General features: G+C 59.5%; 1 protein-coding gene across 24 annotated transcripts in view; it reads right to left on the reverse strand.

Moving 5' to 3' along the window:
• The window catches only part of NCOR2 (nuclear receptor corepressor 2), a 245,887-nt gene that overhangs the window by 32,459 nt on the left and 185,999 nt on the right, over window positions 1–27,429 (reverse strand). For 15 of the 24 annotated variants that reach the window (XM_037744259.1, XM_017544426.2, XM_037744276.1 and 12 more), the window contains 6 exons: window positions 21,111–21,258; window positions 17,425–17,475; window positions 15,784–16,372; window positions 7,385–7,505; window positions 6,338–6,509; window positions 682–846 (listed from right to left, as the gene is read on the reverse strand). In XM_037744259.1, coding sequence (XP_037600187.1) covers window positions 682–846; window positions 6,338–6,509; window positions 7,385–7,505; window positions 15,784–16,372; window positions 17,425–17,475; window positions 21,111–21,258 — 1,246 coding nt within the window. The remainder of the gene's footprint in view (window positions 1–681; window positions 847–6,337; window positions 6,510–7,384; window positions 7,506–15,783; window positions 16,373–17,424; window positions 17,476–21,110; window positions 21,259–27,429) is intronic. The other 9 variants (XM_037744269.1, XM_017544443.2, XM_017544438.2 and 6 more) reach the window with 4 other exon arrangements.

Genomic DNA, 27,429 nt, shown 5'->3' on the forward strand with positions numbered 1-27,429 from the left:
TGTACGCACCCCTGCTGTGCACCCTTGGTGGCTCCCTACTGCCCTCAGGAGAAAGTCTTTGCCCCCGACTTGGCCTGCAGGCTTGCCTGACCTGGCCCCTGGGTCTCCCCAGCTCGCTGGGCAACAAGCTTTGGCAGTGGTGGCCAGACTCAGTTTCAAGGGCTTTGCCCGCCCTCTCCTGCCTCTGGACATTTGCACACGCTGTTCCCTCTGCCTGGCATGACTTTCCCTGACTCCCTTGGCCCACACATCTCGGGATCAGCCTTTGCGAACAGCATGGTCTGTACTGGCCCCCAGCTGTGCCGCTTTACAGCTGGCAATGCCCGGCAGGACTGTAGGACCTGGAAAAGGACCTGCATGGGACCTCACAGCACCTGTGAACCAGGCAGCACCTATCCTCCCTCCCCAGGCTGTACTGTCTGCCCATTCTCCAGCTCTAAGCCGTCTTTGGAAAACACAGCTTCCACTCTAAGCCTGCCCCTCACCAGCTCAAGCACCTGCTGTGGCTCCCTCTAGCCAGTGGCTTCAATCTCAGTCCTGAGGAGCTTTCTCAGAAGATCTCCTCCTTCCCCTCCACTGACCAGGCCGCCCCTCTAGCTGGGTCTCGTCAGACTTTAAGAAGCTTCTGCATGCAGCTCAGCCAGTGCCAGCCGAAGCCGGGGCTCAGGCAGAGCTACTCACCAGGCGGTGCGTAGGAGAAGGCTGAGGGGTCTGAGGCATGCGGGGAGGCCTTGATCACCTCACGGGGGGGCACGGAGAAGGGCAGGCCAGAAGTCCAGCAAGGGGGCTCCCCGGGCAGCTTCTGGGCCTCGGCGGCGAAGGCGGGGAAGAACACAGGCTTCTCTGCTGAGGGCAGGAGGTGGGGCAGTCAGACTTGGGGAGCCCTGGCCAACCCTGCTCAAATGTCCTTCCTGCACCCACAGTGGTGGTGGTCTGCGACAGCGTGGGCCCCGCTGGGAAGCCCCCTGAGCCTGCCTGCCTGGGCGCTGCTCTGTAACCCCACAGCGTGTTGCTCAGCAGGGGAGCGGGGCTCGAGGCCTGGGCTGGGGCCTCTCAGCTGCCCCCGAGGACAAGAACGGGACCCGGTGGCTTTGCAACCCCAGAGGCGCTCAACCAAGCCCAGCGAGCCAAGGTCCCTAGACAGGCCTCTAAGCCAGGGGGCAGCAAAAGGTAGCTCAGAGGGTCTGTCTGCCCTGAGTTTTTTGAGACAGGGCCTCTCTGCGTCGCTCAGGCTGGGGCACACTGCTGCCATCACGACTCACTGCAGCCCCGGCCTCTGGGCTCAAGCGATACTTTCACTTCAGCCTCTCAAGTAGCTGGCAATACAGGTGCCCACCACCACACCATGTCTGGCTAATTCACGTTTTACTTTTGTAGAGATGGGGTCTTGCTATGTTGCCCAGGCTAGTCTTGAACTCTTGGGTTCAAGGGATCTTCCCAATTCAGGCTCCCAAGTAGCTGGGGCTATAAGCATGTATCACCACACCACGGTTGGCTAATTTCCTTTTATTTTTGTAGAGATGAGGTCTTGTTATGTTGCCTTGGCTGGTCCTGAACTACTGGGCTCAAGAGATCCTCCCACCTCGGCCTCCAAAGTCCTGGAATTATAGGCGTGAGCCACCAAGCCTGGCACCACCGCCTGACTTTGTACGTACACTCTGACTGACGCGTGGTTCACATCTGTCCATTTATTTATTGTCTACGGCAGAGCCGAGTTCTTGCCACAGAGACCATCTGGCCCACGAAGGCTAAAATATTTACTTTCTGGCTCTTTGCAGGAAAAGTTTGCTGGCCTGTGCCCTACACAGTGTTGAAGGAGGTAACCTGTGATGTGTTTGTGTGTGCATGGGTGGATGTGCGTGTGTGTGCATGTGTGTGTGTGCATGTGTTTGGATGTGTGTGTGCATGTGGATGTGTGTGCACGTGAATGTATGCGTGTGCATGTGGGTATGTGTGTGCATGTGGATGTGTGTGTGGATATATGTGTGTGCATGTGGATATGTGTGTATGGATGTGTGTGCATGTGTGGATGTATAGGTGCATGTGTATGTGTGTGCGTGTGTGTGTATGGGTGTGGATGTGTGTGGATGCGTGTGCATGTGTACAGTGGATGTGTGGATGTATGCGTGCATGTGTATGTGTGTGCATGTGTCTGGGTGTGTATGAGTATGTGTGTGGATGTGTGTGTGTGCATGTATATGGATGTGTGTGTGCGTGTGTGTGTATGGGTGTGGATGTGTGTGGATGCGTGTGCATGTGTACAGTGGATGTGTGGATGTATGCGTGCATGTGTATGTGTGTGCATGTGTCTGGGTGTGTATGAGTATGTGTGTGGATGTGTGTGTGTGCATGTATATGGATGTGTGTGTGCGTGTGTGTGTATGGGTGTGGATGTGTGTGCATGTGTACAGTGGATGTGTGCATGCGTTTGGATGTGTGTGTGGATGTATATGTGTGGATGTATATGAATGCATGCAGGTGTGTGTGTGTATGGATGTGTGTGGATGTGTGTGTGCATGTGTGTGTATGGATGTGTATGTGTGGAGGTGTGTGGATGCAGGTATGTGTGTGTATGGATGCGTGTGTGTGTGTGTGTGTGTGTATGGATGTGTGTAGACATGTGTATGGATGTGTGTAGATGCGTGTATGGATGTGCGTGCATGCACGTATGGATGTGTACGTGTGGATGTGTATGTATGCAGGTATGTGGATGTGTGTGCGTGTGTGTATGTGTGTGTGTGTGTGTGTGTGTGTGTGTATGTGCATGTCTGTGAATGTTGTGGCAGGCAGCATGGGGGTTATGAGTCCAGTCTTCCAGATGATAACCACAGCGTCCGCCTCAGTTTGCTGAGTGGTACTCCGCACAGGCACTGTGCTCAGTACCCCACAGCCTGCATGAGCCCCATGTTAAGCCCAACAGAGACTGCTGCCAGGCCCATTTTACAGAGGGGAAACTGAGGTACAGACATATCAATGGGCTTATCTGAGTTCACCAGCAAAGAGCCAAGTCAGGCTCAGAAGCCCCCACAGCTGCAAAGGGCAATACCAAGAGGTGATGCTCTCTCAGGCTGCCACGGCTGACATGGACCTAAGCACGTTCGCTCATTTATTCTCACAGTACCCTACAAGGAACTGACTGTGATTATCCCCATTTCACAGATGGGAAAACGGAGGCTGAGAGGTTAAGCCACCTGGTCAAAGGCCCAAGCTAGCAAGTGGCAGATAGCAGCTTCTAAGCCAGGCACTGGGGCTGCAAACCGTGGCCTTTGCCTGGATCGCTATGCCTGTGGCAGAGAAGCAATGATTGGTCCTAGATTTCAGGCCTGGGGACAGCCTGTAAACTCAGCAGGGGCCAAGGGGCTCACGCCTGCCTTCATGGCATCCTCCCGCCGGCCTCTCGCCCTTTGCTGAAATCTGGCCTCAGCTCTGAACCTCTCTGAGGACCAGTCCTAGGGGGAGATAACCGGCCAAGAAGCTGAACAGAGACACGACTCAGGGATGATGTAGCCCTCCGCCCTGAGACAGGAATGGCGGGCAGGTGTCATCTCTCAGGCCACCTCCAGATGAACAAAGGCGGATATGAGGGCTCACTGGGTGTGACAGGGAGGAGAGTGCTAAGATTACTGAATGATGCCTGCTGTGAGCAGCGCAGGTGGGAAAGGAGGTCTGAGTGCCGAATCGCCCCAGTTCTCTCCTCGAGGACTGAGTTTCCCCTGAACCTGTGCCCTGGTGAGGTGGGCAGCCCACAGGAGGCGGGGGTCACAGATGCAGGGGAATTCTCATTCTTACCATCCCAGTGGAGGCATCTCTACAGGGCCTGTCTCAGGCCTACAAAGCCAGCGAAGGCCCTAGACCTGGCCCCTCCAGCCACTCAGCCCTGTTTGCCTCTGGTGCTTCCTCCAGCCCAGTTCAAGAGGGCTGTGGGCAGGGTAGGGGGGAGGGGCTCGATGCTGGAAGGCAAGCTGGGGCTAGGCCAGGCTGGGCGGGCAGCCGAGAGCCTGGAGAGGCAACCTGTTCTCCAGCTGGGCCGGGGGGCCCGATGGATCTGCCTGGCTGAGCTGCTTTGCCTGGGAGCCAGGGGCAGAGGAGGCTGCCCTCCTGAGAGACCAGAGAGGGAGCGCTGGGTGTCAAGTTCATGTGCGTCCCTGCGGGAGCCAAGCTGCAAGCCAGGCTGAGCGAGAAAGGCATGCAGGGCCTGACGCCAGGTGCACCGTCCCCGCGGGGAACGAGGCCAGGAAACAGCCAGGCCCTGACCACACCAATGAGCTGAGTGCCAGCCACAGAAACTGCTGGCCAATGGCTCCCTTTCTCCCAGGACAAAGGCCCTCGACCTGGCTCAGCAGGACCTGGCTGGCGCCGTGCAGTTCCAGCCCTGCTCACATCTGACACTGGCCAAAGCCGCTGGGGCTCCTGACACGCCTACGCAGCTCCTTCCGGGCTGGCGCCCCAAACCAGCAACGTCTCTCAGAGCCACGCCCCAGGCCGCACACTGGACCCTGGCCCCGGGCAGCCCAGCCCTCGTCATGGGGTGCCCGGTTCCAGTGAGACATCCCTGGCGTCATCCCCACACCGGGTTCAACGCCCTGCTGGCTTTGACTCCGAAACAAACTCCTGACGCGCCCTTCCTGCCACCTCCACAGCCACCCGCGCAGTCCAGGCAGCCTCTGTCGCCTGCCAACAGCAGCGCTGTGACCTCCTGCCTCTGCCCTTGACTCAACAATGGCCAGAGAGAGCTTCTAAAATATCAATCAGATAACACAAGCCCCCTTCCCCCGTGGCAACACACACTTCAAAAGCCTCTGCCACACCTGAGACAAAATCCCCTCCGCAGTGGCCTGAGAGGCCCCACACAATGCGGTCCCCACTTCCCTCGCTGTCCCACCACCTACTCTTCCCCAGCCACCGCCACCCCCGGCGGCTCCTCACTCACCCCGAGCACATTCCCACCCCAGGGCCTCTGCACAGGCTGTCCCCTCTGCCCGCCACACTCACCCCGAGATCTGCCACGGGGGGCTGCTCCCCGCTTCACAGGGTCCTTCCCGGAGCCGCCTCTTCACTCAATCCGTTTTGTTTCTCGTGGTGGACAAACAACTCTAAAACCACCTTGCCTGGTTACGTGTCCCCTGGTTTAAGTCCTCCTCACTCACAGAAACAGCAGCTCCCCAGAGCACAGACTTCCGTTTCTCCTGCCGAATCCCCACTGCCTAGCATGGCGCTTGGGGCCTTGGGTGTTCAACAAATGTCCTGACCCAGCAGCCTTGGGCAGACCCTGGAGGCGGAGGTTGCAGTGAGCAAAGATCGATTCGTGCCACTGCACGCCGACCTGGTGAGAGCGACACTCCGTCTCAAAAAAATAAAAAAATAAATAAAGAGAAGGGGATGCCACACCCGAGGCAGTGGTGAGGGGGCAGCTGGTGGCAGCTCCAACGGCCTGGGTTCATCCCTGGGCTGTGCCGGTCAGGGAGGCTGGCCTGGGGTCCTGCTGCCCTCACACCTTGGGAGCAGCCAGCCAGCAAGCACCCGGGCTGACCCAGGGTGGGTACCTCTGGGGAGGCAGCCCCCAATGCCTGCAGGGCATGACAGCACCTGCTGCATGCCAGGCTGACCTGGAGAAGCTGCCTCTTCGGGGACACAGGCTGGGACTTTCTTGGGCCCAGTGCGAAGGGAGGTAGAGACTGAAGATCCAGAGAAAGAGCAGCCACAACCACCTGTCTCCCAACCTTGAGCTTCACGTGATGACAGTGAGGTGTGTCCGGGGCAGCCACCGTGACACAGCTGCTCGAGAGTCACCCTCCACCCTGGCTCCTGGTGAACCCAGAGACCTTAGCCTGGAGCAGGGTCAGGATGCAAGCTGGCAGGGGGACAGCCCTTCCTGCCGAGGCCCCAGCACTGCTGCCAGCCGGGCGCTGGGCCCCATCTGTGATTCCAGAAGCTCCCACGTGGACTGAATCACATTGGACCAGAGGCTGGGCCGCTGATATGATTTTGTGTATTCACAGTGCTTTTGAAAATTCTGAGAAGTTGCCGGTGTGGAGAATCCAGGGGGCTTTCACACAAGAACGTCATGTCTGGCTTTGTTGGAAGAAGCACCCCAGGCCTGTTTTGCCTCGAGGTGACTCCTGGCCAAGGCCAATATGTGCCCACTTTAGAGAAACCATGAGTGCTCCAATTCGCCGCAGCCCCTACCATTCCCACTGCCTCCCCTGCCCAACTGTCCCATTCGTTTACTTTGCTTTCCTATCACCGTGGCCTTGGGTTTGCAGCAGCTGCTCTGGACACACAAACGTCCCTTGCCCGTCAGTCCCCTGCTGTCCCAGCCCCACTGGTGTGCACTCACCCTCCTTGTCAGCGGGGGGCGCTGGGCTCCTGCTCTTGCCCCGGGGGCTGCTGCCGGGCTGCTGAGGGGCCTCGATCTCCGGCTGCAGGTGCTGCTGTGGCGGTGGGGCTGGGGCAGCCGGCTTAGCGGGAGCTGCGTCCTCCTGGGGGGGCTCATGGACTTTGGTGACCTGCTGGGGGAAGGAGGCAGGAGTGAGCATCCACAGAAGGCGTCTGAGGATGACAGCGTCAGGAAGAGACCTGCATGTGACCAGCCTGGGAATCGAGGCCCGGGAAAGCCAGTGACATGCTCAAGGTCCCAGGTGGGGCAATGAGGGGAGGTCTTAGCACAGAGCACATTGGGGAGCCCACCCCCAAAAAGCCTGGCCCAGCTGCCGGGTGATGGACAGGAAGCTGGAGCCCGCTGTTACCCTCTCCCCTGGCTCCTTCCCTGGGCGCAAATCCTCTGGGCCTCCGGGAAGCCAGGACTGAACATCAGGACTGTGTGGGCCTTGGGGACTGGGCGGCAGCCTGGACATCCTGAGCCCATCACTCAAAGCCCCGCGGGACCACCAGCCTGGTCAGCTTAGGGTCTCTTAGCCTGGAGCCCCAGCTGCATCTAGGAAGCCCTGACCCACCTACCTGGAGAAGGCACCTCCAAGGCCCCGCCCACTTGGCTGGGAGAACCTTCCAGGGGATGTTCCCACAGGGCCCCAGGGTCAGAACTGCTAGTCCCCACTCTTCCCTGGCCAACGTATTACTATAGCTGAGTGAGCGGGGGAACCTCCTGCCTCCCCATGGCCCAGTGTCTAATGTGGGGGTTCAAGGGTGCTGGAGGGTGGAAGGGAGGAGGCCTTAGGCCACCAGTCCCCGCCTTCACCGGGAGCCCCGCCCAGCACGCCTGCCAGCTTCCCCAGCTGTTCCTCCCTCATCTCCATGGGGCTTTCTCCGGGAAACAGGCGTGGACAAGCTGGGCTGCAGGTGCATGCTCCCGCTGGTGGGATTGTCTTGATGAACGGTAAAGTCAAGGTCAGGGTGGGCTCGGTGGGGCCTGGGCGCGGGCACTCACGATGGGGGGAATGGCAGCTGCTCGCTGCTTCAGCTGCTTCAGGTCCAGCGGCTTCTGGGGCGAGGTGTTGGCCCGGGGGTCGCCAGTTGGGGTCAGGAGGCTGGGCCTCGGGGACAGCAGCCTGCGGAGACATGAGCACCATCAGCTGTGGGTCCACAGCCGGACTCTTGCAGGGAGGGGGCTGCCCAGTTTCGATGGCCTTTCTTGTCTCAAGCCCTGGGGACAAGGCTAAGGCCCTGAGATGGGAGGCAACTGTGCAGGTCACCCAGACAATGTCACCGCTTCTCTTGGGGAAACAGACTGAGATTCAGGACCTTGGGAGGAGAGGCACGAACAGGGGGCAGGCGGCTCCTTGCGCACTCCCTGGTTCTTGCAGGCCCCATCAGGGGCCAAGCTGGCCTCCCACCCTGGCCCAGAGGCCAGCCGGGCAGGGCCCAGAGGCCCAGGCAGGGATCAAACATCCCCCAAGAATGTTTCCCCAGGCAAGGAAAATCCCAGAGCAGCCCAGACCTGGGCCCACAGCACAAGTGGCCTTCCAGACGCTGCCAGAAAACCAAAGAATCAGCCCAACTCAGGGATAGAGAAATGAAGAGATTCACCAAGAGATTCCTCATCCCTCAAATCTGAGACGCTCGGGTGCCAGGGCAGGGCGGTGGGCACAGAGCCGAATGAGCTCCGGTTACCGGAGGCAGGAGTGCGGGAGCTGCACCCACTTCCTGGAATCTCTCCCGCACACTACCCACGAAGGACGAGGATGTAAAAATGAGGACCTAGGCCACAGGCTTCGTGCGGAGGGGCAGGCAGGGTGTGTCCACTGTCTACCAATGAGCCACAGTGACAGTTCCTCTGTCCACTACTAAGATGTACAACCAGAGGCCAACACAGGGCAGACAGTGCCCAGCAGAGCACGCGGTATGACTCCCAAACTGCTCACTGGGGGCTGCTTCCTTCAGGAAGCCTTTCAGGTTTTCCAAGATCCCAACCCTGGGCACAGCACCTGCCAAAATTCCCACCTGGCTCCCCAGTTGGCATGAGGCCTCTGAGGGCAGGAGCTGGGTCTGCTACAGCCTGAGAACCCTTCGCCTGTCCAGTTGGCTGCCCGGGGGGCTGCCCAGTTCTCAACTCCCTCTTGCAACCTGCATTTGCTAGGCATAGAGCAGCTGGCCTGCTTTTTGGAGTACACAGGTGACGCGGAACCCCATCCCTGTCCCAGAGCTTCCAAGCCAGTGAAATGACCACATGGCAGGCATGGGGGTACCAGCCATGGGCCTGGAATTCGGGCAAAACTTCTGGGTGCTGGAAACCAGTAGGTACTGTCAGCACAGCCCCTACTCTGTGCTGTGACCACAGTGACTATGTCCTATGTAGACTGTAAGCCACAACCTACTGGCCTCGCTGTGAGAGCTGTGAGAGCTGACATAGCCCACACCACCCCAGTGCCCGGCCTCCAGTGCAGGATGCCCGGTGCCCGGAGCACCCACCTCCTTCCTGCAGATGAGCAGGGCAGACGCCTGGGGTGCTGAGGCCACTGCCGGCAGTCCCCTCTCCACTCTCTGCCATAGCAGGACCACAGGGCCACCGGCATGAGACCAGCCTTCCTGCGGGTACCAGCCTGCTGCCCGCATCTGCCACACGCTCGGCTGAGCGGGGAGAGCAGACACAGACTCGGTGGCGCCTGCTGAGGCTGCCCAAGGCGCACAGGCGGGGGCTGGATGAGGAAGGTCACCCTGACTTCTGCAGGCACCTCCGCCGTCCCTGCCACCGGCCCACTCCCCCCCCTGCTCCCTCCATCTGTGCAGACCCTGCTTGCTCTCCAAGGACCACCTAAAGCCTCTCCTTCAGCCGCTGCCCTGCCTTGCTCCTGGGATCTGGGCTCAGTCACTCCCCGCCATCCTCAGGCCAAGGAACCCTGAGCCAGGTCCAAACACAGATGGTGTCACCTGTCCCAGCCTTCTCCACCTGCGGCTTCCACCTCCGCCGCCCCCATGCCCCTCCCCTCAGGTTTACCTACCACCATCCATTTCAATCAGCTCACACTTGCAAGCTTGCATTTAAAAGAGAACACAGCGGCCACTCTGGAAAGTAGTCGGTGAGTCCTCACTGCCCCAGGCCCGGCAGCTCCACTCCTGGGCACACATCAGGCAAACAAGGGCAAACGTCCACCCAGAAACCTACAAGTGCCCGTCTCTGCAGCGCTGCCCACAGCAGCCAGAAGGCAGAGACAACCCAACACCTGCTAAGAGAGGAACAGGGAGGAAAGGCGTGCCCTGCCCTGTCTGCACAGTGGAACACTCGGTCATCGAAAGGCACGAGGCTCTGACACGGGCTATGGCGTGGGCGGACCCTGAAGACAGAGTGTGCGTGAAACAAACCATTCACAGAAGGCCTCTAGTGTAGATTCCGTTCCTGTGAGAAGTCCAAGGCTGGGCGCAGTGGCTCATGCCTGTAATCCTAGCACTTTGGGAGGCCGAGGCAAGTGGATCACGAGGTCAGGAGTTCGAGACTAGCCTGGTCAATATGGTGAAACCTTGTCTCTACTAAAAATACAAAAATTAGCTGGGCATGGTGGTAGGTGCCTGCAATCCCAGCTACTCGGAAGGCTGAGGCAGGGGAATCACTTGAACCCCAAAGGCGGAGTTGCAGTGAGCCAAGACCGCGCCACTGCAGAGTGAGACTCCAACTAAAAAAAAAAAAAAAAAAGTCCACAATGGGCCAATCCACCCAGACAGAAAGGAGATGAGTGGGTGCAGGGCTGGGAGGAGGGTGCATGGGGGTGACTACCGATGGGTATGGGGTTTCTCTCTTAGTAAAACACTGAATATACTGAGAAGAACTGAATGATACGCATGTTTTTTGAGACAGGGTCTTGTCACGTCACCCAGGCCGCAGTGCAGTGGTCAATCTCACTGCAGCCTCGACCTCCTGGGCTCACACGCTCCTCCCATCTTAGCCTCCCGAACTGCTGAGACTACAGGCACACGCCACCACACCTGGCTGATTTTTGCATCTCTTTGTAGAGACAAGGTCTCTCTATGCTTCCCACGCTGGTCTTGAACGTCTGGGCTCAAGCCAGCCTCCTGCCTTAGCCACCCAAAGGGCTAGGACTGCAGGTGTGTGCCACTGTGCCTGGCCTAAATGATATGCTTTGAATGGTGAATTGTATGGGATATGAAGGATATCTTAATGACGCTGTCAAAAAATGAACTGAAGACTGTTCTATATGTTAGCCATAAAATAACAGGTTTGAGGTACCAGCGGTGTTCTCCCCAAGAACAGTAAAAATGACATTGTATTTTCTGTGTGTACAAATAGCAAAACAATAAAATACAAATTTTAAGGCTGAGATTCAAACTTTTGTGTATGAGTAAATATAATTCTACAGAGACACAAAACATGATTCCATAAAGCACACAAAACATGAAGCGCCGCCACCCTTGAGACTGCCCGTGAGCTCGGGCTTTCTACGTGGGGCCTGAGTGTTCTCCCGTGCCTCAGTTTCCCTGTGGCTCCTCATCTGGTGGTGAGGGTGGGTGGGCAGTCAGATTGGCGGGGGAGGGGAGGCAGGAGTTACTGCCCAGAAGCTCTGAAGCTTTCAGCAGGCACCCGCTGGGGGCACACAGAGGCCCAGATCCCTCTTTCTTGAGCCCCCAGAGCGAAGTGAGAGCAAATGGGGACTGTGGTCAGGGAGACAGCACTTTACAGTTTACAAGAGGCCTTCGGATGCCAGCCAGACCTCCCTCATGGGCAAGGAAGGTGGTGGCCAACACCAGGACTGGCTTCAAGTCCTCGAGGGGAATGATGGTCCTAAGCCCCCAGAGGGAGCAGCAGCTGATGGAGGAGAAAGGTGGCAAACGCCCAGAGCTCAGGGCCCATCCAACTGCCCTTCGTCCCACTGCCATGCTTGGGGAGCGCCACCTCCAGAAACCCTCCTGGCTGGCTCTCCCCATCCTCCATTCTCTATTTTTATTTCTGGAGACGGGGTCTTGCTCTATTGCCCAGGCTGGAATGTAGTGGCACGATCTTGGCTCACTGCAAGCTCTGCCTCCTGGGCTCAAGTGATCCTCCTGCTTCAGCCTCCCTAGTAGCTGAGATCACAGGCACTTGCCACCACGCCTGGCTGATTTTTTTGTATTTTAATAGAGAAGGGGTTTCACTATTTTGGTTAGGCTGGTCTTGAACTCCTGACCTCAAATGATCCACATGCCTTGGCTTCCCAAAGTGCTGGGATTACAGGTGTGAGCCATTATGCCCAGCCTCTATCCTTTGTTTTCTTGGAAGGCAGCCACTTCTATTTTCCTTTCTGAAGGCCTGGGTGGAACGAGGACTCTCAGGACCTGGCATGGCACATGTGTACGGGAGGGGCCCCGCCCTGCCTACCCAGCCCTGAAGTTGTGAGCAAAGGCTCGAATCTCCTCTTTGACTGTGTGACTTTGCCAACTGTGCCTCAGTTTCTCCATCTGTAGAGTGGAGATGAAAGCAGGTGCTGCCTTTGAGGGCTGTCTGTGGGTGGGCGTGGGGATGCTGGAGACCAGCACGTGGGGCCAAGTGGGTAGGGCCACCTCCTCACCGTCACTTTCCTTCCCACTTGGGAAGGCCAGGGTGGAGGGCACGAGACCGGGGACCAAGGGCCGGGGGACATTCATCAGGAACATGCTGGGCCTGCAACAGTATGTTCCCTCTTCACTAAGCCCCTGCCTCAGTTTCCCCAGGATCATCAGACTGGGACAGTCCTTGCCACCACCCTAGGGCTGGGAGTGGGAGGGAGGGCTGGTTTGTGAACGGCATCCCGTGCCTCCCCAAGGCCCCAAGATAGAATCCTGATGCATCACTCCCACCATGGGGCCTGCCCACCTCTCTGACCTCCACCCCCCCGCTTTCCTGGGCTGCTCACTCCACTGCACTCCCTGCCACAGGCCTCTCCGCTGTCAACTGGACGTGTGCTCACGAGGCCACAGGGCCTTTGCACTGCGGTTCCCGGGGGGTGGGGGGACTGGCTTTCTCTCACACTAAGGCTCTCATCACCCTCCAGTGTCACCTCCCCAGAGGCTGTCCCCCCGACCAGCTCACTCTCCCCCATCCCCCATGCCCCAAGACCGCACCACTGCACTCCAGCCTGGGCGACAGAGTGAGACTCCAAAAAAAAGTCCAGAACGGGCCAATCCAAGACAGAAAGGACATGAGTGGGTGCAGGGCTTATCCCGTTGTTTACGGGTAAGTGGGCGCACCCATCCCCCACTTAACCCGTAAACAACGGCTTTTCTTCTCCGCCCCTCACCAGAATCTAGGGTCCTGGAGTCAGGGCCTCTTCTGTGCAGCTTCCAGCACCCCCAATGCCTGGCACATGCTGGTGCCATCAGTCACTTGTGGAACAAAGTAACAATGGTGAAATTACCATTTGATCTTCCAAAATGCCAAGGCCACGGCTGAAGGAGCTGCTTTCCAGCCCCGTCTTGGGGTGACCTCTCGGGGGGGGGGGTGTCCCAAAGCAGATCCAAAGGAGGGCGGCTCTTCCTTCACTGAGTGTCCGCGCGGCCTGGCGCTGGCCCGACATTAACTGAGTTATTCTGGTGATAAGCCATCCACGCCCACCTTACAGATGAGAAAACTGAGGCTTGGGGGAAGGGATTCCCAATGCCAGGCCCTGCCAAAAAGCACCAAGGCACCTTCTCTTAATAAGAGAGGGGAGGGCAGGCAGGCTCGGGGTTTTGCAATCGAAGCCATTATCTCTGGTTGTCTGCCAGGAAAACACCCAGGCAGAGCTGCCTCGCAGAACGCTGGCGGGCCGAAGGAGAATGTGATTTTCTCTCTCCCAACGTCACCGGGTGGGGTCCCGACGAGAGACATCTTGCGTCCATTTAGGAACGCAGAGCTCCCCCGCTGGGGCTAACAGGCGGGAGGGAGGGTGCTGGGCAGACAGCCAGGAGCAGGGGTCGCCTGGGGGGGCCCGCCCGTCCCGCCAGCCCTTCCCGGGAGGCCCTGGCTGCCGGGTCCTACTCTGACGCAGTTCGTCGGTGTCCTCCGGCGCCCGCCCGACCCTGCGCAGTCGTGGCCGGCAGAGGGAGGGGTGGCGGGCTGCCGGCCAGGACGAGGTCAGCAGGCTGGCCAGAGTCCAGCCTCGTTCACTGAGAGGGCAAGACAGGCCCCAAGGGTGGGGGCCTGGGCCCAGTGGCGCAGGGCAGGGTAAACCAGGTGTCCTGACTCCCGGCCGAGGACTCCAGCTCCCCGGGGACTGCATGCTGGACACGGGGCAGGGGGTGGACACACGCCAGGCCCAGCTGGGGAGGGAGAACATGGCCCTGGGTGGGGCTGCAGGGGAGAGGACAGGAGGCTGTGAGTGCCCTGCGGGGCCTCAGGCCCAGCCTGAGCGTTCTGCGGATGGACAGGATGCAAACCGACCCCCTGGCTCCCAGCCCGGCCGGCCACACGCACCCAAAATGCAGACTCTGGGAGGCAGCTTATCAGCAGGGCCGCCCCGTGACCTCAGCACTCCCCCCTCGAAGGCAGGCACAAGTGTTTCCATGACTCTGACCCCACAGCCAGTGCGAGCAGTGTGGCAAGCTGTCTGCCCTGACCCTGATATTCAGGCACAAAGGCCCTGGCTGCCCGCCTCTCGGGCCAACCCAGCCGTGCCATGAGCACTGTTTTCCAAGCTGGGACTGTCAGGCAAGAAGTTTGGGAGTTCAGTGCCCTCAGAAACCTGCTGGCCAGGACTTTGCCCATCACAGGGCCAGGGCCAGGCCATCCGTTTCTCACACACATGGGCGCCATTCCTGTCGGCAGGGGTCCCAGGGACCCCAAGATTTCATTCCGTGGAACCTATAGAGATCCAGGTGAAACTGAGTTCTTAGTGAATGCCCTAAGGCTTCCCCCTTTAACACAGCCCGGGGTGAAACCCAGGGCAGAGACAAGGGCCCCAGGCAACCCCCGGGGTCAGATTCTCCTCCCTTGCTGGCTCTGACCAGGACTGTTCCAAGGGACTTGGGAGGGGAGAAAACAGATCACACTGTAGTCAAAATAAAACGGCCCGCCTGTCCCGCCAGAAAACAGTCCCTCCAGCTGGCCAGATGTGGGCAGGGCGCAGTCTCCTTGTGCCTGCCCTCTGCCGCGCAAGATCAGCCCTAACTTGGGTGGCCGTCTTTGGTTCTAGACTGGAGGCCTGGGGGCCCAAAGCATCTGTGCTGAAAATGGTTAAAAGAGGGAGTTCTCAGGAATGTGGGGTCAGAGGCCAGAAAGGAAAGAACACACCTCGGAGACCTCGGCATCCAAACAGGATGGCACTGGGGTCCTCCAGGTCACTCCTGCTGAGTGCCTGAGTGCTGGACCCTCGGCTGATGGGAGATGAACCACCAAGAACATGCTGAATCTGTAGCTTCTCCCCACCCCCATGGCCACCACACTGGCATCTCCCTCGCTGGCCCCAGGGAACTTGCAGCTGCCTCCTGACTGCGCCACCCACCCCAGCAAATCCCCACATGGTTTCAGGGGTAAATCACATCCAGCTCTCTTGGGAGAGGCTCAGAAAGGCCTTCTCACTGCCCAGAGAACAAAACACAGCCCCCACCTGCAGGGGCGAGACTCACTGCCCCACCCCCGAGAGAGCTGCCCCCCGTCCCCCCTGCCCACCCCACACCACCTGAGCCCCTCGCTCCACCCTTCAGCACCTGAATCCACCAAGCTCATCCCCACCTGGGGCCTTCGCCTTTCCTGTTCCTGCCACATCAAGGGTAGAATTGTCCCTCCCAGAGAAGGTGCATTCCAGTCCTAACCCTGGTCTCTGTGAATGTGACCTTATTTGGAAATGGGCTGTTAGTGGGTATGATCAAGTTCAGATGAGGTGGGACTAGATTAGGGTGGCTGCTCATCCAATGTCTGCTGTCCTCAGGAGAAAATGTGGACACAGAGACGCACGAGGCAAAGGCCACATGATGGCAAAGGCAAAGACAGGGTGGCGTGCTGGCGAACTACAACTGCCCGCAGCAGCCAGGGGCTGGACCAGGTGGGACGGAGCTGCCCAGAGGCTCGGGGGTGCGGCCCGGCCTGTCGGGGCGCCCAAGCTCCTGCCCTCCAGGACCATTTGTTTCAAGCCGCCTGGCTCATGCTACCTCGTGAGGGCGGCCCTAGGAAGGGAGCAGGCTGCCTGGCACACTCTCCCCAGAGCTTCCTGGGCTGCCTCCTCTGTCCAGGTCTCAGCTCGGATGTCACCTCCTGGGGAGGTCCTCCCAGCCACACCCCTGCCCCTCCTGGCCTGCATCTCCCATTCCTGGACTCTGAGTCCGCCTCCCTCACCACACCTTGGGCTCCCCCAAACCAGGCCGAGCCGGATAGGGTGCGGCTGTCTAAATAGGCGGTGGCTGCTCAGTGTCTGCAGACAAAAGTCGAGGTCAGCGGCGCCCACTCACCGGTTCTTGTCGCCGCCCTCAGGCTCATCCACCTCGTCCGCGCTGCACGTGGCACTGGAGTCGCTGTCCTGGGGAGCGCCTGAGCCCTTGGCCACAGTGGCCCTGCCGCTCCCACACTCCTTCTTCTCTGCCTTGAGCGTTCCCTCGGCCGTGGCCTCGGTGGCCTCCGTGGCCTTGCCCTGGGCTGGAGCCTCCTCGGCTTCCTCTGTGCACTCGCTCTTGACGGGCTCCTCGGCCTTCCCTGTGTCCACTGCCAGCTCCTCGGCCACGGGGGGCTTCTGCTCCTCCCCCTCCTCTGCTGGGGGCACCACTGTGGCCTCCTCCTCCTTCTCCTCCTTGGGTACCACAGGAGGGGGTGTGGAGGGCGATGGGGGTGCTGGTGGGGGCGTGGGGGCTCCGGTGGCTTCAGAGGCCGGGGTGGGCTCAGTTGGGGCTGGGACGTCCTCTGGCGGTGGGGTGGGTGGTTCCGGGGGCGGCCCGTCGGTGCCCAGGGTGGCTGGGGGCTTGGGCCCGTTCTGCCCTGTGTCCTTGGCTGCCTCAGCATGAGGGGAGGGGATGCTCTCGGTGTCTGAGCTGTTGTTGACGGTGGCTGCACAGGGCGAGAAGGAAGAGGACATGAGCGGAGTCTGGGTGGCTCCAGGAGAGATGCAGGCACAACCTTGCCCGTGGCCCTGACCCTCGGGATGAGGCCACTCTGTCACCTGACGCCAAAACAGCCCTGAGGGTCCTACACACCTGGGCCCCTGCCCGGAGCCCCACCCCTGAGACAAAGCCGCTGGCCGGGCCCCTACCCACAGACTGACCCTGCTGCCATGACCTGGGGAACTCCCAACCCCAGGACCTCCTGGCGGTCAGCACCCAGACAGACAGAGACAGCCTGAGGCCTTCGTCCGTGGGGTCTTCGTGTTCTCATCTGAGCTCCAGCCCTGGCTCTGCCCTACACTGGCTGCGTGCCATGGGAAACTCAGGTTACCTCTTGGGCCTCAGTTTTCCCATCTGTAGAATGCAAGAACAATAGTTCCCATTCTCACAGGCGGAGAGGCCGGCAAGTGTGATGGCACAGGGCGGCTGCCCAGTGACCGCCTGCGGTTGCGTCACCATCACCATCACGTGGCAGTGCAGAACGGGACCAGTGCACTCAGGAGAGCCCCAGGCACAGCCACGCCAATGACAGCAAGAGTGCGATCCGTGCTGACGGACTGGCAGGATGCACGCATGCACCCGAGGAGGGCGAGGAGACCCGGCCGCAGTCCCGGCTTTCTGGTCCCGAAACCCACACCAGCCTCTTCTTTGGGGCTCAATGTCCCCCATTTTCTGTAAGACAGGGATGCTTGCAAACCCCTGCATTTGCTATCGGGAAATCAAACCCGGTCAAAGACCGAAGTGTAAACACCAGGGAAAATCAATAAAGCAGTGGAGATGGGAAACTGGTCTGCAGAAGTGAGCCTGGGACCAGCATGGGGAACAGCCACTGGGCTGGGAAGGAAGCCCAGAGGCAGCGGAGCACAGACGGTGGCGCTCACAGAAAGAGGCATGTAGCCAGAAGCGGTTTCCTCGCAAAGGCCCGGGGATCTCAGGATGCCCTCCCCGGCCCGGCCCGGCCCTGCCCCTGCCCCCCAGGCCAGCCGGCCACATCCGTACCTGGGCCACTGCATTCCCCTCTGGGCACCTCATTCCCAGAGGCATGTAAGGCTGGAAGGAAGTCAGAGAAGAGTTAGAAGTGAGGCGGCAGCAAGCAGTGGTGGGGAGGGAAGCGCAGCGGGGCCTGCCAGGAGGGGCCTGGACCACACATCAGGGAGGCCTCGCTGCGGCTTCCTGGGGCTGCTCGCTCTCCTGCCCTGAACTGCCCTTCTGCTTGGACCAATGAGTCCTCTCCCTGCGGGCTCCGGCCTTCCGCAGGCCACTCCAATGGTCTGTTCAAGGCCAGCCAGTAATGGGGTTGTTCAGGGTGAAAAGTGAGCCTCAGCCACTCCAGGTGTCCTTGCCCAAGTCATCAGCCTCCTGGTTCCAGGATCCCAGGATGCCTGGGGTGGGAGGTGCTGACCTCAGGGGCCGGCAAGGTTGCAGGGAGGGGCTTTTGGGGCTGCCGGGGCCCCTTCCAATCCCGAAGCCTCTCCTGCTTCTTGCGTCCCTTCAGGCCCTAGAGCAGAGGCCACCCCTTTCACAAACAACAGCAACAGCAAGGCAGGCTGTGTGCAGGCCGGGCCGTGCTGCATGTTCACGGATGACTCCTTTAAGGCCTCTCACCTGCAGATGAGGAAACGGAGGCGGGCAGGGTCAGCAGCCTGCCCAAGGCCACGCTGTGGAGGGGAGAGCACTGAACCAGGTGTCCTGTGTTCTGAACCCCTGGCCTTCCTGCCCCTGCCTGATGACTTGAGCCATGTCATTCCCTTCCTTCCACAGCCAGAGAACGGGACGGTGGGAGGCCAATGCGGAGGGCCCCGGGACCAGGCACGAAACCTCTGGGGTCTCAGTTTGCGCATCTACAAAATGGGCAGTGAACGCCTCGCTCTCATGGTGATCAAGAAGGAAGGTCTGGGGCGGGGGCCAGCATGGGAAACGCCCCGAGGGCTGTGAGATGCAGGTGGCTGTACCCCTCTCCAAATGTTTCTGATTCAGTAGGTGTGGGCTGGGGCCCGAGAATCAGCACTTCTAGCAGACCCCAGGGAACACCGGCCACCACTGCCCTAGAGCCGGGGAGGGCCGCTTTGTGCAGTGCCTGACACACAGTAGGTGTTTAACAAGAGCAACGATAAAACCACCAAAAACCAAAACCAAAAACACACCAGATGGCCTTCTTTCCTTTCCGCCCGGAGGTTCCCAGTACCAGGCTGCCTGGGTTTGAATCCAGGTCACCAAATGGGCCTCGGATAAGCCCTCTATGCCTCAGTCTCCCCAGCTGTAAAATGGGGATGACAGTAGCACCTGCTTCTTTTACTATGAGCATTATTGTAAAGGAGACTCCACTGGCCCAGGGATCCCTCACCGCCTGCACGGGGGAACTTCAAGTCGAGATGCACGAGGCACTTTCCACTGCCCTGGGGAGGGCCCACAGTGCCGCTGGGGCTGGCGGGGTCTCCTGGGAGATTCCAGCAGCGCAACCTCAGGCCCCAACCCAGCTCGTGCCTCCCCTCCCCATCCTGAGCACAAGAGACAGGTCACATGGTTCACGCTGGCTGCGCTGGCAGACCCCGAGCATAGCGGCTATGTGCAGGGACATTCCACAGGAGGGGCTCCCCTCTCCCTGGGTCTCAGTCGTCCTTAAGATGGGGTAACAACCTGGCTGGGCACCAGGCGGCTTCAACAGCCTCTGACCTGCTGTCTCCGAGCTCTCAGAGCAGCCACAGAAGACCAGAAGCCCCAGCTCCAGGCAGCTCAGCCCTCCCTCCTCCCCCACCCCACAGAGAATGCCCCTCCCCATCCCTACTGGGCTATGTAAGCCCTGCAAGCGATAAGGGGTCAACACCACACAGTTCTGGGCAGCGTCTGCTCTGGTTTTAATGTGCGGCCAAAGCTTGGCTTCTTAAAAGGCTCCCACCAAGCCTGCATCTCGCCCATTCAGATAGCTGGAGGGACACTGACAGAGCGGACGGAGTTTCTGCTCCCATGGTATTCTCTCTTCCAGCCTATAGACCCAAGATCCCAAACGGGGTGACCCGAGGGACTCAGGGTCCCGACCTTCCTTCCGTCAGACACTGGCCAGGCTTCTGGCCAACTTGGGCCAGAGAGAACCAAAGCTGGTGGGGAGGCCGGCTTGAGATGACAGTCACCCAAGGGCCCAGTTACCCATTTCCAACCAGGAGCTGGGATTCCGGCTGGGGAAAATCTACAGGTTGCAAGAACCTGAATTTATCTGTAGGCCTCGCTTATGGAACCAGGAGGTGACTTGCACCTTCTGCCAGGGAGAAGCTGGGTGTTCAAAGGCACAAAGGCACGGAGGACAGGAGCGACGGGAAGAGCCGTGGACGGGCAGGAGGCAGGAGGCTGCCTTACCCAGGACCCAGGCTGCTCGCTTCTCCTTCAGAGAGTCAGGAGGGAGAGTCAGGGACACTCAGCTGAGGAGGGGGGGTCTCCAGGGGCCTTCGGTCACCCCACAGAGGCGCAGGGTTGAGGGTCGGAGGTGGATGGACTCGGGACTGAGAACACAGGGCCTGGTGTGGGCAGCCCGCATTCAGCTCCTGGGTCTGTAAACACTGATTATGAAGTTGAGCCATGTGTTATCCGGAGCCCTGGCTCTGAAGCGGAGTTCGTGTGGTCCTAGTCCTCCAACTGAGAGAACTGGGGGGACCTGCCAGAACCACGCACACGATGGCTCCACACACCGTCTTCAGCAGCACTCACCTGGCGGGGCATCCGTCTAGTCTATGGCTGGTGCAACCAACACACTCCGTGGTGCCTGCCCAGGCCACCTGGGCCCAGACCTTTAAGTGCCTGAGCCTCAGTTTCCCCACACAGAAAACGAGGACATCAAAGAAGGGGACCGAATTATTTGTCACCCAAATAGGGACACTTGGGAGTAAAACGAGGCACTAAAAATGACCGTATAACTTTTACAATATGTATCAACTGACAGATAGGTTCTATTTATGCTGGTTACCTTGTAAAAGCATTCCGGTCAAAAAACTATTTCCGGGCCTGGTGTGGTGGCTCACGCCTGTAATCCCAGCACTCGGGAGGCTGAGGCGGGCAGATCACCTGAGGTCAGGCGTTTGAGACCAGCCTGTCTCCACTAAACCTGTCTCCACTAAAACTACAAACATTAGCTGGGTGTGGTGGCACGCGCCTGTCATCCCGCTACTTGGGAGGTTGAGGCAGGAGAATTGCTTGAGCCTGGGAGGCAGAGGTTGCAGTGAGCTGAGGTCGCACCACGGCACTCTAGCCCGGGCGACAGAGCGAGACTCCGCCTCAAAAACAACAACACAACAACAGACCATTTTCCAAAGTAAATTTTGTCTAGATTGTGACACCCGAGAGGGTGATGGACAGCAGCACCCTCAGGGCTGGCCAGGACGTCCAGTCACCCAATCGTGAGGCTCAACTCACGGGCGTCAGAGGGGCCGAGTGAGGCTTGGGGCTCTGGAGAAGCTGTTATTCTCGGGATTGTGGTGGTCATCATCCTCGTGCCCATGGCTGGTGAGTTTCTGGCAGGCCAGGCCCTCCCCTTCCAGGGAGTAGAGGTCCCTTCTAAGAAGGACCCAGATGACTCAGGGGAGACGAGGCTGCCGGCGGGGTCAGTTCTCGCTGTGCCCACCCTCAGAGCTCGGACCCACGGCTGCCAGCCACCACCGCCAGCCACCGCTGCCAGCCACCGTCGAGCCAGCGCTCACCTTCTGCCTCCTCCACCATCTCCTCCTCGTTCCCGCTCGCACCCGACGCCTCCATCTCCTCGTCCTCCACCACGGGCGGGAACGCCGCCTCCTCGCTGGCTGCCGCCGGGGCTTTCTTCTTCTTCCTTCTCGCATTCCTCTCCTTCTCCTGGGGCACAGGGAAGCAGCAGATCAGGGCTGGGGCCTGGGCTGTCAGCCCGGGAACTCCCCATGCCCAGGCCTCGCCATGGGTTTGAAGGGCAGTGATCCCAGCCACGTGGCAATGAGGGCATCCGTGCCCCCTCACGCCCCACCATGACAGCCAAGCATGGTTATTCTTCCACGGAGCCCCAGATACACTCCAGGTAAAGGCTGGTCCCTCGGCCGCCTTGACATCCTTCCTGAGAGGGAGAAAACCTGTCTGACATTGCCCAGGACACTCCCAGCCAGAGCAAGTGGCCACGCCTCCTGGGACGCCTTAGCTTCATCAGCACACGTGGAGTGAATGAATGAATACAGGATGCTTTTCCTTGCATGCAAGTCTCCCCCATCCCCACTGAGGCCCTGGGGACAAGCCAGCCTGGGAAGCTTGCATTTCATTCCCTGAACCTTTACAGAACACCTACTGTGTGCCTGGCTCTGTATCCCAGGGCTGTGGGGATAAAGGTATGGCATAGGCAAGATCCTGCCCTTGGAGGCTGGCCGGTCAGGAGCCCAGCAATGTGCTCCTCACAGAGACGCAGCACGCAGAGGCTGCACGGGGCACACAGGGTGGGGCAGAGAGCACGGAGCACGGGCTCCTCCCGACAGAACCGTCTGGAAGGGCTTCTGCAAGGAAGTGACATTCAAGCCAGGATTTGATGGCAGAGGGAACGGGCCGGGCCAGGCTCTAGATGAGAGTAGCAGGTGCAGGGAGTTACAGGTGCAAAAGCCCCATGGTGGGAACATGCTGGGTGTGTCGGGAAACGGAAAGGAGCCTAAGTCATGGGGCCTCCACCTCCCCCATGTCATGCCCTGCTCCTGGGAACCCCAGCTCCGCACCTCGCAGAGCCTACCCTTCCTCCCCCAGCTTAGGCACCATCATCAAACTGCTCATCTTTGTAGCTCACTGGGCTGGGTGTCTCTGTCCCCATGCTAAGCCAGGCAGAGGCTCAGAAAGTGTTTGTTGACTGACTTGCTGAGCAACTATGAAAGGCCAGCCTCCGTGGGTTTGAATGCACAGATGGCAGAGAGCAGAGTGGTGGCATCATGGAGACAGCATCTCGAGGTGAGGTGGACTCCCAGGGGGACTGGACAGGCGTTGGTGGGTGCCCACCACAGCCTGGTGTGACAGGAGGGGTGGCAGCCGGAGCCCTCTGGGGTTGCTGAGAAAGGGGTGGGCCCTCACCACACCTGGAGGTGGCTGCGGATCTCAGCCAAGAGCCCTATACTGGGTTAGGGGGTGTCCTGCAAAGTTCACATTGACCTAGAACCTCAGACTGTGACCTTATTTACAAACAGGATCCTGTAGATGTCGTTCGTTAAGATGAAGTCACACGGGAGTGGGGTGGGCCCTAAACCCAGCAGGACTGGCGGCCTTGGCAGGAGAGGGAAACACAGATTCAGGGACACGATGACCCTGTAAGGGCGGGGGTGCATGCGGAGGGTGCAGCTACCGCCGGGAATGCCACCAACTGCCAGCAGTCGCAGGAACGCAGGAGAGGCTCTCATGCAGCCTTGACAGCGAGTGCAGCCCTGCGGACACCAGGGTTCAGGACGCCTGGCCTCCAGACCTGAAGCGAGTACACCTCTGTTGTCTGAAGCCACCCAGTCTGTGGAACCTCCTTGCGGCAGTCACGGGGGATCACACATCCCTCCACACCACTGCACCCGGATTCTAAGAAAAGGTGGCCGGACATCAAGACCATACAGCCTGCTCTCGGGGGAGTGCCAAGTGGGCTCTGCCCACCCCGGCCCTTCGCTGTGGCCAGGCTGGAGCTGAGCCTCATGGAGGGGAGGAGAGGGGGTCTCAGGCTCCGAGCCCCAGTGCAGGCAGGGAGCGGGATCACTTCCCGTCCTGCCTTCTTCCTGAGAAAACAGGGTTCCTCTGAGCACAGCCGCTTGGAACGCAGGGAGGAAAAGGGAAGCGCCTGCGGCCGGCCCGTTAGTCACGGTTTCCGTCACCGCCAGTCAGCCAGAGGGCCACAGCCCTGCCCCTGCCAGTGCCCACAGGGCCCATGGGGAAGACAGCTCTGCAATGCTGCACCCATCCTGGGCCCGGCCCCAGCCCTGCCCCGAACCCAGAGCCTCTCCCAGGAGAGCTGGAGCCTGTGGCGACCTGAGAAACTGGTGGCATGTGGGTTCTGCAGCTGCAGCCGGGGCTCCCCCTGCTTCCCGAATCTATTTTTAGCAGACAGAAGCTCAGGAGAGACTGACTGGATGCCTGAGCTGCCCTAGTGGTGGCTGGGACGTTGAAGACACTCAGAGCCTCACTGGGAACGGGGGTCTTCTGTCTGCCTGGCCGTGGCGCCCACCATCCTGGAGTGTAAGTCTCTCTGGCGGGGAGGGGCCTCTGAGGCCTGGCAGCGGACGGGGATGGTGCCAACACCACAAGGCTGGGCCTCAGCAGGAGTCCCAGGAGTTACAATTAATCCTGCCCCACGTGGTCCGGCGCCGTGGGATCAGGAGGTGTGTGTGGAGTAGGAGATGCTGGTGATGCCGCAAATCATCACGACCGACGTTTATTAGGTAGCTACTATGTACCAAGCGGTTTCTGGCATTAATTTATTGCATCGGCACAGCTGCTCTGCAAATCAGAGCATGCTACCACCTGCTACAAACTCTCCAACACCTGGATGCGACCCCCAAGTCCTGCCCACCATCCAAATGGCCCTGTGTGATTCAGACCTGGACCCCGCCTGCCTCTCCAGGCTGCTGTCCCCCTCCCTTCCTCAGGGCGTGTGCTACAAACATGCTGCCCTCCCTGCTCGACGCCCCAGCCACAGGGCCTTTGCACTGACTGTTCCTCTCTCTGCCTGGACACCCACCCGCAGATATCTGCACAACTCACTTCCTCGCCTCCTTCAGGCCTCAGCTCAGACATCAGAGTGGTCTTCCCTGACCACCCCATCATTAGCTCACCCCTCCTGCCCTCAACATCAACCAGTTTCCATGACCTCCTCTCACAGCATCTGCAGACCCTATTCTGAAACTGAATGTATGAACCTGTTTCTTGCACTAGACCCAGCTCCTCAAGGGCTGGGATCTTTGTTCTCCACCATATTCCCACCATGCCTGGAACAGCGTCTGGCACAGAACAGGCGCTCTGTAACTGTCTTTAGATGAATGAATCTCATAGGGACAACGGCTCAGAGAGGCAAAGACTCTTGCCCAAGGCCACACAACTCATGCATTGAGGAGCCCAGATTTGAATGCAGGCCAGGTTCAAAAATGTCCCAGCTGGACCATCTCTGCAGGCCTGTGCAGCCTCAGGTAGAAGAGACAACGGCAGAAAACAAGGCGGGGCCAGGCCAGGGCCGAGCGGACAGAGACAGAAACACGGACGCTGGGCCCCACGAGCCTGCATTCACAGATGGGAGAAAAGGGTAACCTTCGGCCACGAGGAGGGGGAGGGAAACCTCAGAGAAGACACTGATGCCAGGTGTTACATAACTCCGGGACATGCCCCGCCCGCCCGGCCGCCGGATCTTGCTTCCTGCTGACGTCACCTGCGGCCACACTCGGGCCAGGCTTGGTGCAAGGCGGGAGAGGACACCCACTGACCCTCTGCTTCCCCACTCCTTCCTTCGCTGGCCAAGGGTGACATGCCTTCCTGTACTCCAGACGGGGCTGGGCCAGCAGCCAGAGGTGGCCGTTACTGCCTTAGGATTCACTGGGACATGCCCCTCCCTGGGACTGAAAGGCACAGGGGAGGGGCAGGAGATGGAGGTCACTGGGTTCAGTGGCACCTCTCCTGTTGAGGTCCGCTTGCATACTGCGGTGACGGGGAGCTCACCACTGCACCAAGAACGGTGGCCCGGGCTGAGCCCCATTTCCTTCTCTTTCTCTGCAGCCCTCAATATGAGGGTGCTCCTTTGAGGTTGGCCAGGAGCGAGAACCAACCCCACATTCCCGACTCATTCATTCTCATCTGGGTCCCTATTTGGTCCCGGGGTCCCCTCCTGCCCACGCCTCTGGAGTCTTCAGAGTCAGGGGATAGAAGGGCCACCTTCTTTATCAGCTTTGACTGTGTCACGTGGATAAGAATCACTTTCATCCACACTAGGACGACCCACCTTGAGTCCAGCCCTGGATGGGGGCTGTGTCTCAGCTCAGAATCCTTCGACGCAGCCCCTACTCCTTCCACAGCCCACTAAAGAAGTGCCGGCTCCTCAGCCCAGCAGGAAAACTCCATCCATGCCTCTGCCCTCAGGGGATACAGCAGGTGCTCAATACAGGCTTGCTGAATGGACATTGAGGATAATACTGGACGCTTATTGAGGACTGACCAAGGACCAGGCACACCCTTTACACAAAGAAATACACTTGTTCTTCAGCAGCCCTATGACTGGGTCCCATTCTTATCCCCATTTTACAGAGGTAGAAACTGAGGTACAGAGAGGTGAAGCCCCGTATCCTTGGACCCCCGTCACTAAGCGGCAGAGCCGTGGTGTGAAGCCACCAGCTCCAAAGCCTGGCTCTGCACCATCCTTCTGGAATGCCTCTTTGAGTGAATGGATGGATGAATGAATGAATCAATCGTGAGAGCGCCACCACCAGCACCGTCACAGCTGTCACTAGCAGAGCGCCCAGGGCTTACGAGGCCGCGTTCTAAGCACTCTACTGGCAGCCACTCACTGCATTCCCACAGCAGCCCTTTGAAGTGGGTTCCATTATTGCCCCCATTTCACAGATGGGGAAACTGAGGCACAGAGCACACAGGTCACTTGCCCAAGGCCACACACAGCTAGGAGGTGGCAGAGCCTACATTCAAACTCAGGTCTCCGGGACCCAGTCCAGCTCCTAGCCTATAGCACGCTTTGCCTGTGCCTGCACACACCGTTCAAGAGGAGGCCTCCGGCGTCCCTGAGAAGGGGGGAGATGGCATCAAGACAGAATAATAATAACCAGAGCAGAAAGAGGAACTCGGACAGCTGGTCCTCCCGGAGCACGGCCGCTCTGGCAGGCACTAAGGCTCTCACAGGTGACCACTCATTCACTCCTCATAGGACCTCATGGAGAAGAACTATGATGCCCCTATTTTACAGATGGGGAAACTGAGGCTGAGAAGGCTGAATCCACTGCCCAAGGTCACGCGGGTGCCCGAATCCACAAGCTGGGCCTTGACCCCAGTCTCACCCTGGGCCTAATGGCACGGTCCACCATGCTGGAGCCTCTGTCCTCCAAGCCACTCTCTCAGGTTCTGGGGTCTCTGGGGGTGCAGTTGGGGCCACACCCTGCAGAAGCCTGGAAAGCCAGGCTGTGCGGCAGTGGGCTGCAGGGGCGGAGACACCCGTGGTCACTGAGAGTGAGCCCTGGGGTGAGGCAAGGGGGACAGGGGGAGGAGGTGCCGGAGGGAGAGGCAGGGTTAGGAGAGGGAGGGAGGGAGGGAAGAAGGGAGGGGAAGTCTGGAGAGAGAGCAAGAGGCCCTTTTTGTGCCTGGGGAGATGCTCTGGGCCAAACCTCTGCCCCAGGTCATCCTGACGGACCACCCCACAGACCCGACGTGGGTGACAGAGCCATTGGCCCACAACATGCCCCGGCCCAGGCCCCCTTCTGCGCCCCCAGGCTGCTCTGGCGTGGGCCCTCTTTGCCATAAGGGTCCTCAGCTGGTATTAGAGAGAAGGTCCCCACATTCAGCCCGACGCGGTGCCTTCCTCCACACCCAACCAGGAGGCCTGGAGCATCCAGAAGAAGAGGGCGCTGCCTGACGCCCTGAGCTCTGGGGACAAATCCCAGGGGCCGCTGTGGAGGGCACGCAGGGCACTGCTTAACTGGAAGTGACGGGGAGGGACCTCCCTGAGGACAGAGGGTGGATCTCAGACCTGACCACAGGACCGTGGGACAGTGCCCCCTCGGTCCCAGGGCCATCAGCAGCCGTGTGCACACATGACGCACTAAGAACCCACTTGTGAGGGTGAAAGAACGACATTAAATTCTGCATAGTTCTCGGGCAGAGTTCAAACAGGGCGAGGCTATACCTGGCCCTCCCACTTCATGCCGTGTGACCTCACAGCCTGCTCACCCTCTCTGGGCCTTGGAAGGTTGCATGGAGGAGCAATTCAGCATGGCCTGCCTGGAACACGCTGTACACACTTTACAACCAGGCACAAGGCAGCCCCATGTCATGGTTGGGGGCTCA

Source organism: Cebus imitator, unplaced genomic scaffold, assembly GCF_001604975.1.
Source record: "Cebus imitator isolate Cc_AM_T3 unplaced genomic scaffold, Cebus_imitator-1.0 Scaffold169, whole genome shotgun sequence".
In the NCBI taxonomy this organism is placed as follows: domain Eukaryota; kingdom Metazoa; phylum Chordata; class Mammalia; order Primates; family Cebidae; genus Cebus; species Cebus imitator.